The 13,234-nt window shown below is 33.8% G+C and overlaps 2 protein-coding genes across 15 annotated transcripts in view; one reads left to right on the forward strand and one right to left on the reverse strand.

The window, feature by feature from the left end:
• Window positions 1-13,234, reverse strand: part of BBIP1 (BBSome interacting protein 1) — a 1,212,900-nt gene that overhangs the window by 97,162 nt on the left and 1,102,504 nt on the right. The gene's annotated exons all lie outside the window — the stretch shown is intronic.
• The window catches only part of SHOC2 (SHOC2 leucine rich repeat scaffold protein), a 91,700-nt gene that overhangs the window by 75,745 nt on the left and 2,721 nt on the right, over window positions 1-13,234 (forward strand). For both annotated transcript variants that reach the window (XM_050804408.1, XM_050804409.1), the window contains exons 4-8: window positions 3,036-3,166; window positions 7,205-7,393; window positions 9,808-9,930; window positions 11,509-11,646; window positions 11,971-12,088. In XM_050804408.1, coding sequence (XP_050660365.1) covers window positions 3,036-3,166; window positions 7,205-7,393; window positions 9,808-9,930; window positions 11,509-11,646; window positions 11,971-12,088 — 699 coding nt within the window. The remainder of the gene's footprint in view (window positions 1-3,035; window positions 3,167-7,204; window positions 7,394-9,807; window positions 9,931-11,508; window positions 11,647-11,970; window positions 12,089-13,234) is intronic.

A 13,234-nucleotide genomic window follows, 5' to 3' on the forward strand; every position in this document is an offset into this window, starting at 1 on the left:
TAAAAATTTTAAAATATAGAAAATTAGGAAAAATGCAGACAAAATGAAACAAATTTTTAATTGTTCTTCCGTAATTCTGCCATGCAGAGATAACGGTTAGTTTTGATACATTTTCTTTCCCTTTTTTTGCGTGCCTGTTTCTTACGTTGTTGAAATTATACAAAATACACAATTTTATCATGCTTTTTTCCCCCAACTTAACATCATACCTAAAGTCTTTCACATCTTAAAACTTTTTATAACAACTTTAATATGTACAAAATATTGCAGAATATAGACATACTATAGAATGAAAATTATATATTTGAACATCTATTATGTATCTATTAGTCATGGTGCTAAGTATCTTACGCGTGTTATATCTAACCCCTAGAGCTACCCTGTTAGGTGTGTGGCATTATTTCCACTTTATGGATAAGGAACTGACACAGAGAGGTTAAATAACTTGCCCATGGACATATAAATAATATAAAATACTTCAGTTTTTCCATTACATTGTGATGCTTCCAATTTAATTATTCTTCTATTGTTGAATATTTAGATTGTCCCTATTTTTGCCATTATATGACTTAATTAACATATTTTGTCATAAAGCAAATTATTTTCTGCCAATCCAGCTTTTAAGTAACATTTTTATTGTCTTTTTTTTTTTTTTTAAATGAGATGGAGTCTTGCTGTGTCGCCCAGGCTGGAGTGCAATGGCGCAATCTCAGCTAATGGCAACCTCCTCCTCCTCCTGGGTTCAAGCCATTCTCCTTCCTGAGCCTCCCAAGTAGCTGGGACTACAGGCGTGCACCACCATGCCCGGATAATTTTGTATTTTTAGTAGAGACGGGGTTTCACCATGTTGACCAGGCTGGTCTTGAACTCCTGACCTCAAGTGATCCACTTGCCTCGACCTCTGAAAGTGCTGGGATTACAGGTGTGAGCCACCACGCCTGGCCTAACGCAGTGATAGCAGTAGTGAATATTCTCGTTCATATTTCTAACCACTGAATTTTCTGAGGCTTTGGAAAGTCAATTTTTTTTTCTCCTGCAGAATTGACATGTCTCACCAGAGTGTCATCAGAAAGATGCTTCTGATGAAGTCACTAAGTGAAGCATTCTTAGTTAATTTACAAAGCATTTTAAAGACTAAATTAACTTGTCTTTGCTAAGTGGTGGTTTTTTATTGTTGCTTTTGTATTCAACTTTATGCCGGTTGGAATCTCACTTAATTAGATAGACCTAGTAAACTCTTGGCCCAGTTTCCAAACACTATTGTACAAAAGTGATGTATTAATAAATGAACATAGCATACCTATGGAATAGTTCTAATTGGAAGAATTGAAGTGGTTGTTACATTTTTCTGCATTATAGTTGACAACTGATGGCATAGAATTAGGAGTATTTTTTTATCAGTGACTGATTCTTATCTTGAAAATGTAAAGGCTAAAAATTAGCTCCAATTATTCATTATGTGTAACTTCACTCGCTTGATACTTTCCACAAGAAGGAAAGATGCAGATGATTGATGACCAGATAAGGATCATGAGGCATAATGAGTGCCCTCTTAAGGTGTCAAGGCTTAACTTATGCTATAGACTAATGTATGTTTTCTGTAAGTATTGTAATATTGCATCTAAGAAAGTTGATCATATGACAGCTTTTTGAACAATGATTAAAGCAAAAGGAAAGAAATGGACATCAAGAGGTTGCGAAGGCTGAAAGGCCTCAAAATACTTATCTCCAAGAAGTTAAGTGTTGACACAGGCATCCACTTCTGTAATTTCTAACACTGGAAATAACTGTTTAATTTAAAAGTAAAGGCTGCATTTGGCATTTTAACCTGGCCCATCCAAGTATCTCATAGCAACAGTTGTGATTTGAAGTGAAAAAAGAAATTAATCAGCCACAGCAAAATAGCATGTTGGACTAAATTCTTGTCTTGTTAGCTTTTTTTGTATCAAAATTAACTTATTTTTAATGTATATTATTTGCAGAATTGAATTTGAGTTGAACCATTTATGATAACAGAAGTCATTATATTCATCATTCATTATATATAGCTGGCCATGTAGTCTTGGCAAGAAAAATAGAAAATACCTAGAAAATAAAATGCTCAGCTGGGCGCAGTGGCTCATGCCTGTAATCCCAGCACTTTGGGAGTTCCAGGCAGCAGATCACTTAAGGTCAGGAGTTCAAGACCAGCCTGGCCAACATGGTGAAACCCCGTCTGTACTAAAAATACAAAAATTAGCTGGGTGTGGTGGTGGGCGCCTGTAATCCCAGCTACTTGGGAGGCTGAGGCAGGAGAATCGCTTGAACCCAGGAGGTGGAGGTTGCAGTGAGCTGAGATTACACCACTGTACTCCAGCCTGGGCGATAGAGTGAGACTCAGTCTCAAAAAAGAAAAGAAAAGAAAATGCTCTGCTTTTTTAAAATTCAATAATGGCTATTTTGTGCTCAAGCTGGATATGCTTAGATAAAAGAGACTATAGCTTTCACTTCAGTTTGTAAGTTTTGGGGAGGGGGTTGAGAAATTTTTTACCATCAGGCCAACTTTTCAGTATTGAAGCTTTCTGATCTCAGTAAATAATTTATGTTTTAAACAATACTATTTTAGAAATTTGGAAATTTCTTCTCCAAAATTACGTGTACATACTTATATATAACTACTTGTTCTAAATTGGATCATCATAACATAGAACAAATGGAATAATTATTGTAAGTTTAAAATATACACAGCTTTGATGCAGTTAAATTAGGCCTTATCTAAAGATTAACTTGTTAAAGTATGCCAATACTTTATCTAATTGTTCATTTAAAAACTAACTTATAGCTGTATATTTCCTTATTTCTCCAAGACAAGTGAGCATAAAAGTGATTTCAGTTTCATCCTAATCGATAGTGTAGTGTGGGTTCCTTGTGCTAGAAGTTAAGGATCTTGCTGAAACAGTACTTTAATTTTTAAATAGTTAGTACATAGCCTGTGACAGTGAGAGGCTCATCAGATTTTGTAAAAAATAAATTTCTTTTTTTGTGTGTGTTTACAGGAAACCTGTCCAGTTTAAGTCGTCTTGGTCTGAGATATAACAGACTGTCAGCAATACCCAGATCATTATCAAAATGCAGTGCACTTGAAGAATTAAATTTAGAGAACAATAACATTTCTACTTTACCAGAGGTAAGAAGTGGATTAGAGAAAACAAGATTTGAAGTGAGTCTGCAAGATAATTCAAGGAAAGCTAGTAAATCTTTATAGCAGGGTAAATAATTTGGTCATTGAGATTGTTTAAATAATGAGTATGCTGTGGATGTACCACCACTGCTAAAGTAACTCCAAACAAGAAAGAATGGGTATATGAACCTATTAAGTTTTTATTTTTTTTAATGCAAAGAAAAAGGGAAAAACTAGGAGAAAAGTAAGTGTGCTGTATTCTACTTTAGCACCATGTAAATCTCATTTCATTTTGGGAACTGACAGTAAAGGTATTAAGGAAAAGCTATATGGCTGGTTTTAAAATTCAACTACCCTATCCAGTTCAGTTATAAAAAGAAAGATGATAAGTGATACAGAATGCACTGTCTATCATCAAAATTAATATTAGCAGCAATTCTCCTGTGACTCAAATTATTACCTTGTTTATGCAATAATATTAAGGCCTATTTAGTATAAAACAATTGCCAGAATCTTTTTTTAAAACACATTTTTAGGTTTTGTTGATTCTATTAGAAAAGTATTTTCACTTATTTTGCTTAGGGATTAATTGGGTAAGATATAATACTTTTTTTTTTTTTTTTTGAGGCAGAGTTTAGCTCCCGTTGCCCAGGCTGGAGTGCAATGGCGCGATCTTGGCTCAGCTGCAACCTCTGCCTCCCAGGTTCAAGTGATTCTCCTGCCTCAGCCTCCCAAGTAATTGGGATAAAAGGCACTACCACACCAGGCTAATTTTGTATTTTTAGTAGAGATGGGGGTTTCACCATGTTGGCCAGGCTGATCTCAAGCTCTTGACCTCAAGTGGTCTACCTGCCTCGGCCTCCCAAAGTGCTGAGATTACAGGCGTAAGCCACCGTGGCCAGCCAATATAATACTCTTCTTTTAAAGTTGTCTTTATCAATATTATTATTATTCTTTTACTATTGACTTTCCTTCTTTTCCTACCTATTTTAGCATGTCAACAATGGATGTTTGCTTATAGTTGTTCAAGCATATCTTACTGTAGTAATGTAACAGAAGAATTGTGGACTTACTGATTGAGCTTTGCAAAGTCTTTTTTTTGTAACAAAAAATGTCTTACGTAAGTGCTGCTACTATGTTTTGACTTGGTAGTTTTTCTGAGTGTGTGTGTGTAATCGAATTAAGAACAAAGATTCTTTAAGGCCAGGCGCTGTAGCTAATACTGGTAATCCCAGCACTTTGGGAGGCCGAGGCAGGTGGATCACTTGAGGTTAGGAGCTCAAGACCAGCCTGGCCAACTTGGCAAAACCCTGTCTCCATTAAAAATACAAAAAATTAACTGGGTGAGGTGGCGGGCACCTGTAATCCCAGCTACTCAGAAGGCTGAGGTAGGAGAATGACTTGAACCCAGGAGGCAGAGATTGCAGTGAGCTGAGGTCACGCCACTGCACTCCAGCCTGGGCAACAGAGGGAGACTTTGTCTCAAAAAAAAAAAAAAAAAGTGAAAAAATTTAAATTAATACATATCCAGTCTTATTGTCAGTGAAGTGAAACTAATAATTACTGGGTACCTGTTAGGAAATATGGATTTTCCTGGGAGCTTGTTAGAAATGTGGACTCTTGGGCCCCACTCCCAGTCCCACTGAATATGGGAAAGTATGAAATCTTAATTTAAAAGTAATCAGTGTGCTTTGGAAGCAGCATAGTCTCAATGCAAATGTGAAATTATCTGCATTTATAGTGAGGAAAACAATAAAATCCATTAGACAGCACTTATAAGATACCCAAGCTGGGTTAGGCAAGAAATCATGAAAGTGGTTTTCAATAAGGGCATATTAAATAGCTGAAATCAGAGCTGCTAAAATGACTATTTTGTCATTTGAAGACTGTCTGAAAATGGACTTATTTTAATGTAGATGTCTACATATAAGTAAAAGGAACTTAATAATTTGAACCACATAGTCCCAAGGCATGAGTCTAGGTACTCTACACGTACTATCTTGTTTAATCTTTGTCATAAACCTACTAGTTATTGGAGTATCCTCATCAAGCAGCAAAATAAGGCTTAAGAGAAGTTATATTTTTGGCCGAATTTGTTACCTTAGATATTTTTCTGGAAGTATGGTAAGAGGTGTATTGATTATCTAATTAATTCACCAAAGTTGACAAAACTTAGTAGAAGGTATAAAATAGGAGCCTAGATGTGTCTGATTCTAACCAAAAAAAAAGATAAGCGACCCCTGTTTCACAATGTGACTAAGAAATGAGAGCTCGAAGAGCTGCCTTCTTGTTGCCCCTTCTCAAATATATTCAGTATTAACATTTTATCATATGAGTCAATTCAATAAAGTAAGTCAGTTGTAAGAATAAAAAGAATCACATTTTTTGCCATGAGGCTCAGTAAAACTCCTTTATTTTCAATTGAGTAGCCCATAGAGATTTTTCGTGAATCGACTGCCATGCAATTTTCTGGCCACAGGTTTACCTCTGTTGTTCCTTTTGTTTGTGTACAACAATACACAGATTTTAAGGGTAGCTTCTTAAGATACAGTATAAAGAAACAAGTTTCAGTTCTCTGTATAGGTATATCCTCAATTATATAGTTACTTCATTCCTTCAGATGGCTTTGCCAATTACACTGTCACCTCAAGTACTAAGTTTTCAATTTGCTGATGGTAGACAGCTGAAGTTTGAATATTGTTTAAAAAACATACATACCTCACACAGTGCTTGCTTCTCCCTGCTTGTGCTTTTACTTTGAATCTAGAGTGTTTCTTCTATTTCTCTGAGTATTTTAAAATGTTTTCATCCTTCAAGATCTAGCTGTCAACTTTCATCCTATTTTTCCAGTTATTCCAGTATTCCTTGCTTTGAATTTAAATAGAGAAAGGATTTAAAATTTAAGCACTTACTCCCTGCTAGGTATTGTAAAGTTATTTATGTATTTTATCGCTTTTAGTCTTCCCTATGACCCATAAAATATTGTTATTTAAATAATGATACACTAGGTTCAGAAAAATAACTTGCCGAAGTCACAAGCTATTTAAAGATAGAGTCAAGATTCAAAACAATTTATAGCCTTTACTAGTATTTCTCAGATGTTAATGAGCATGCAGATCACCTGGGAATCTTGTTAAAATGCATATTATGATTCACTGGCAGTGGGGCCCAAGAGTCTGCATTTCTCACAAGCTCCCAGGGGATGCTGATACTGCTTTTCCTTGGCCCAGACTGAATAGCAAGAGCCTATTCTATGTAATTGATTATTGATTATATACAGTCATATATTATTTTCTAATTATTTCTTATCTATGTACTTCTTAACTGCAGAGATTCTTTGGTAATACCTGAATATTTAATACTTTGGTTAAATGGTGGGAGTCTAAAGTAGGGGAAGATGGGGTTATGTGCTAAGTAAATACTTGTTTAATGGGTACATATATGCCCTCAGAAATTTTACCATATAGAAAAGCGGTGTATTATACAGTATCAGGAAGCATAATTATCTCCTGAATTTAATGTTCCCTAAAAGGAATCATTATGTTAATCTCAATAATTTAGAGATAGGCATATAACTTAAGACTAGGTAGGATTTGTCACACAGCCAGTGGCAGAGGCAGGACTCAGACCTGGAACTGTCTGACACTAAAGTTTCTGCAATGTAGAAATTTCAAATTAGTCACCCATGAGGCACCTCTCCACACACAGACATGTTTTCCTTATTCCATACAGTGTTTTAAATAAATTGAAGCCAAAGAATAAAAATTGGAAAAATGTTCTGTTTCCTCCTATAAAATCTGGAAGTCTACATTGGTTCCACATTTCTGCAAGGTACCAATCTGCTAGAGCTATGTAGTGACTGTCCCTGTAAAGAGGTGTCACAGACTGCCCTAACCAGTCTTTGTCATTTGTCACCCCCAAAGCCCTTTGAGGCATTTGTGTTGAGACTGCTGTTCTATACAAAATGAGTCTCATCACAGTTCTAATTCTTATGTTTATTTCATTTTTTTTTTTTTTTTTTTTTTTTTTTTTTTTTTTTTACAGAGTCTTTTATCAAGTCTTGTGAAACTGAATAGTTTGACCTTAGCTAGGAATTGCTTCCAGTTATATCCAGTGGGTGGTCCATCTCAGTTTTCTACCATCTATTCCCTCAACATGGAACACAATCGAATCAATAAAATTCCATTTGGAATTTTCTCCAGAGCAAAAGTATTAAGTAAGCTGAATATGAAGGTAAGCATATATTTCTTTATTAGGGGAAGGAATTGCTTTAACTGGTACTTCCACTAATATTTATGTTTTTTCTAATTGTGTGGGGAGTGGGTACTTGTACCTTGCTGATGGGTCTAAACTGATAATAAGACATTTCAGGGTACTTTGTATCAGATAACAAATATCTTAGAACTGTGCATACCCTTAGGAATTTGTCCTAAAGAAATAATCATTGTCCAGCTCAGTGGCTGATGCACCTGTAATCCCAGTGCTTTGGAAGGCTAAGGTGGGAGGATCCCTGGAGGCTAGGTGTTCAAGACCAGCTTGGGCAATATAGTGAGACCTTGTCTCGCAAAAAAATTTTTAAAAATTAGCTGGCCTGTAGTACCAGCTACATGGAAGGCTGGGGCAGGAGGATTGCTTGAGCCTGGGAGTTCAAGGCTGCAGTGAGTTATGGTGGCACCACTGCACTCCAGCCTGGTGTAGAAAGCAAGAACCTGTTCCCTATCCCCCACAAAATAGGAAATATGAATATCTGTAAAAGTATAGTTGTAGGGATATGTATTGCAGAGCCATCTATTTCATAGGTACCAACTTATTAATAGAGATTTAATTTTGTTAAGTAATTTGTCTTTAGTGGAATACTGTAGAGCCATTAAAAATGATATTTTGGTCTAAAAGAACACTACATACTAGTTGAAATATTCTCATTTTATCAAGTGGAAGAAAGTTAAAGCATGTAAAAAATCTTTTCCCACCCGGAGTTTTTGAAAGCTGTTTTTAATATGCTTAATTATATATTAAAGATCTTTATATTTATACATATAGCTGGTTTTTGCCAAAATGTTTAGAGATCAGAATTATTTATGGGTGAACGTTAGTTTCCTTTTGCTTACAGTGATCGAGTTTGACTTTTGTAATGCAATTTATTGCAAAAGGAGAAAACAAATGGAAAATTACCAAGTTCAGTGATTTAATTTGTACTGGACAAACTTTAGGCCCAAAGAAGATAACTGAATTGACCACATAGCTAATAGTATTCTTCCTGTCATGATGAACCGTTTGAACATAGTTGTGGTTCTTTAAACTATAATCTTAAATGTACAATTTTTAAATTATATCCACACTTGCTCATAAATATGGTATGTATCTTTTATGATGATTCTTTGGAAGTATATAATAAGTAAACTAATGGAAATTCAAGATACTCTTACAGTTTTAACAATTGTAAAATTTCTTGTTAATCAGTCTGGTTATATGAGATTTAGCAGTGGTAATGGTGTTGATTCTGAACATTCATTTTGTAGTAATAGGCTTAAAACACAGTGGTTCAGGGTTCATTAGTTTATGCATTTGCATGTAAGTACCAGTAGTAAATTTTTAAAAATGAAAATACCTTATAAATCATACTATAAGTGTCAGTAGTTTAGGCATACATAGGTAATAAGCTTAAATATTAAATAGATAACAAGTTTAAATATTACAATAAAAGAAAAAGTTGGTTTTCAAAAGAATGTTTGCTACTTGGGATTTCTTTTGTGGGTCATTTTGTGTGAAATGAGACAATCCATGTGCAATGCAGCTAATTTTAAAGATACAGATTGACATAAAGGATATAAAATAATACTGCCACTGAGGTAGCATCACTGTTAACATACTGGCATATATCGTTGGTATTGAGCTGGATGGGGTGTTGATTATCCTCTCCCAGGACCAATACCCCTAACACATAACAATGTGGTACAAGACATTATTGATGAAAGTGTACTTTGTAAGTGAATTAAAGTGGCATACTTTTTTTCTGTGAACAGCCGTGTCTAATTTTTAAACCAAATTAAGACCATATTTACTGTTTCCTCTGTTTCAGCGATGAATATATTTTACCATTTTTTTCTTATGGATTTTTAAAGCGAAATGGTAAATACCTGATTCGTGTTTTAATTATTTAATTTGTTGTCTTTTTAAGACTATTTTCCTCCCCTACTTTACTGCTTAGCACCTCAAGAATTCCTGAGTTCATTCTGGTTTCCTCATGGGATGTGATTAGATGTGTCTTATTCTATTGTTTTCATATCTTTATTTGAGCATTTATATTTTATTCAGTGATTTCTACATATTGTGAAATGGTAAAAACATATTTATAGGATCTTTGAAATCTCCAGTGTTTCTCTGTATAATGTATTTTTCTATTTCCATTACAATCACATAAGGAACAAACTTCCAGTTTAACTCCCAAATAAAAGCCTCATTACTGTATAAAAAACTTTGGAGGCTTAGAGTTTTCTGTTGCTGATTTTTTTTTTCTTTCTATATTTAAATATCAAAAAGGAGAGTAAGATTTTGTTTAGTTAAGAATTCTCTTTCTGAAGCAACAAGTGTATATGGAACTTTGTTTTTGTGGTTCTACCTTGGATGCTGCTTTTTGTCTTTGCCAGGACAATCAATTAACATCACTTCCCTTGGATTTTGGAACTTGGACCAGTATGGTAGAATTGAATTTAGCCACTAATCAGCTCACAAAGATCCCTGAGGATGTGTCTGGTCTCGTTTCTCTTGAGGTTAGTATAAATGAGCACCTCAGAACCTTCCATACTTATCTCATTTAAAAATTTCAAATTGAAATAAACAATTTCTGTTTGGGTGAAGATTATAATTAGAAATGTTAGAACTCACTTACACATACAACCCTAATAGGATAACGAAGTGTTGACTTAAGTAGTCTAGATTCAGTCCTTTTGAATTTCTCTTGCCTACTAAAAGTTGGTATGTTTGAGTGCCATAAAGTATTAATATCTCTAAAAGAAAAGTTCTGTAAAAGCATCTTTTAGAACAATTTTTTTCTTTAGTCTGTTTAAAAACTACACTATTGTCTACCAAAATAATTATCGATTCTCAGACTGTCATTTAGAATGCTTTATCATACTTTTTCATCCTAATTATCCACCTGCTATTTTATTTACTCATTGATTATTGTCTTTGTTGTAAATCTGGTATGCCAATTTCTAGCCCTCTAAGCTTAGTCCTATTGTTTTCTGTATCTAGAGTGCCCTCTTGTCATCCCCTTTTTTCTTTTAGTATGTTTTTCCATAATTAAAGATCCATTTTATTTTCACCTCTTCAGTTAAGGATGATTTCTCCTGCTTCTGAGTTCCTAGAGTTTTCATCCCTTGGTGAAAACACTTACTAATAGTAAATATATTGTTTTTTAAAATTTCCTTCATATCCATGTTTTTTAAAGATCTAATTTTTAAATTATTTAATAAGGTGAAATAGTGTGGTTTAATGGCTAAAAACATGGGCTTTGAAGTCAAACAAAGCTGAGTGTAATTATCTCTGTATATTTATGTACTTAACTTGCCTAAGCTTCAGTTTCTTAAGCTGTGAAATGGGGATAATAAGAGTATTTATCTTGTAGAGTTGTAATTAGGATTAAATGCAATAATGCACATAATACATTTAGTGCAGTGCCTTGCAAATAGTAAAGTCACATGGTGACTGCTGTTATTATTTTCTCGGACTTATTGTATGTATTTATTATGGGTGATATAACATTAGGGAAAATAAATGAACATAAAAACTTACCCAGAACCTTAGGCATCTGTTTTACCTATTGCTCTTTCTCCCAACCCAGTATTGTCTCCTTCCTTTCTGCTAGTTTGTAACTTTATCGGAACAAAGGCTATCTTCCTCTGCCATTTTTCCCCTCTTCAGTATCTTCCAGGATGCTTTCAATATAATAAGTATACCACAGATAATAAATACAGTGGATTGATATAGCAAGTTTAGAAGTTAGTTTTTACCATCCTTTAGTAATGGTTTGTAAGGGTTTTGAATAAATAGTTTCCTATTAGATAAACATTTGTAACTATTCAGTAATTTTTTTGAAATGTAGTTAAAATTAAATTGCTTCTTTTGTTTTCATTAGTTTTGATATAATCAAGTAAAATCTCTTTTCTAATAACTATGGTGATTTTTTTAGAAAAGTAAGTTAAATATTTTATGTTATATAATTGAACATTACCCTTAATATTCACTGTTTGGAAAATAAGCATTGCTTAATAGATTTTAAGCCACACAATGATAGTATATAATTTCATTTCATGATTTGCTAAAAATTATCAATAATTTCTCATTAGGTTCTTATCTTATCAAACAATCTTCTAAAGAAGCTTCCCCATGGTCTTGGAAACCTTAGGAAGTTAAGAGAGTTAGATCTGGAAGAGAACAAATTGGAATCCTTGCCAAATGAAATTGCATATCTTAAGGATTTACAGGTAAACATTATCCTAGTGGTTTTGTAGTTATATAAAGTTTTTGGAATCCATTCTAAATTGCACATTTTTCTTAAGATATTGATGTAATTCTTGGATCAGATAGACTTTCCTATTCTAGTATTAGGGCTGAGTTTTGTGTTCATATAACCTGGCTTTGTTTTCCTAACAAATGATATTTTGTGAAAGAAAAATATGTAAGTGATTCTCATTCTATCCAATCTAGTTTCCCTGTTAATTTATTTTATTGTTTAGACATATTATTTTAATTTACATTAAATGTAGGAAATATATTTGTAACTGTCTCTTATTTTGTTAATCTTCTAGAAATTAGTCTTGACAAACAACCAGTTGACCACTCTTCCCAGAGGCATTGGTCACCTTACTAATCTCACACATCTGGGTCTTGGAGAGAACCTACTTACTCACCTTCCTGAAGAAATTGGTATGAACCCTATGAATGCTTGACTCTGTACTAATAATTTGCTCTTGTGCATTCAAGCAGTATATCAGATAAATATGACAAATCTATTGTTTTTTAAACTGAGGTTATATCAGGCTTAAGTTTTTTTTTTAATAGAGCACTGATGGTTGATTGTTGATTGGTTTTGGTTAGGATTCCTAAAGGCTGTTAGGATTGGTTTTAAGATTAATACTGTATTTGAGAATGTTTTGGAATACCTACATTTCCAGTAGGTTTTATGTATAACCTCAATTTAGAAGTTATTTTATATTCCTTCTAAATTTAAAAATTACACAGGGTTGAATTAAATTAGTAATGTTTTATGCCAAAAGAACATTTCTTTATGAGACTTTAGAATTGATATTAATATTTAACCAATATTAACATTTGGGAATACTTAACATTTTCCAAGTGTTTTCATTTCCATTATTTTATGTAATATACATGACCACCTGGAATTTTAGACAGTGCAAGTTGTAATCTTGCTTTATAAAGAGAATTACTTGATTAAGGTCACATGGTAATTAAATATTAGCTTTTAAATTAGTAATTCTATGCATTATGTTCTTCCATCTGTAGTGCACCGTCCCACAGGAACTATAGGTTAGTAAACACCACATGTTCTCACTCATAGGTGAGAATTGAACAATGAGAACACTTGGAAACAGGGTGGGGAGCATCACACACTGAGGCCTGTCGTGGGGTGGGGGGAGGGGAGAGGGATAGCATTAGGAGATATACCTAATGTAAATGTTGAGTTAATGGGTGCAGCACACCAGCATGGCACATGTATACATATGTAACAAACCTGCACGTTGTGTACATGTACCCCAGAACTTAAAGTATAACAACAAAAAAAAATGGTTTTGGAGATGGTTGACAATTCAAAATCTATTGGCTTTGTGACTTTAGATAAGGTATGTAAACTCCCTAAGCCTCAAGTTTCTTACCTGTAAAATGATGATAATAGTAAGTTCTCATAGGGTTGTTCTGAAGCTTAAATATCTTACATGTAAACACATTGATTACATACTAGTTATTATTTCTGTTAGTTTTCTAATAAATACCACTGTCAAATATTCTGAATTTTGAAATTTAAAAATTGGAAACACATGAGGCAAATTTACA

The sequence above is a fragment of the Macaca thibetana genome, chromosome 9 (assembly GCF_024542745.1).
Source record: "Macaca thibetana thibetana isolate TM-01 chromosome 9, ASM2454274v1, whole genome shotgun sequence".
NCBI classification, from domain to species: Eukaryota; Metazoa; Chordata; class Mammalia; order Primates; family Cercopithecidae; genus Macaca; species Macaca thibetana.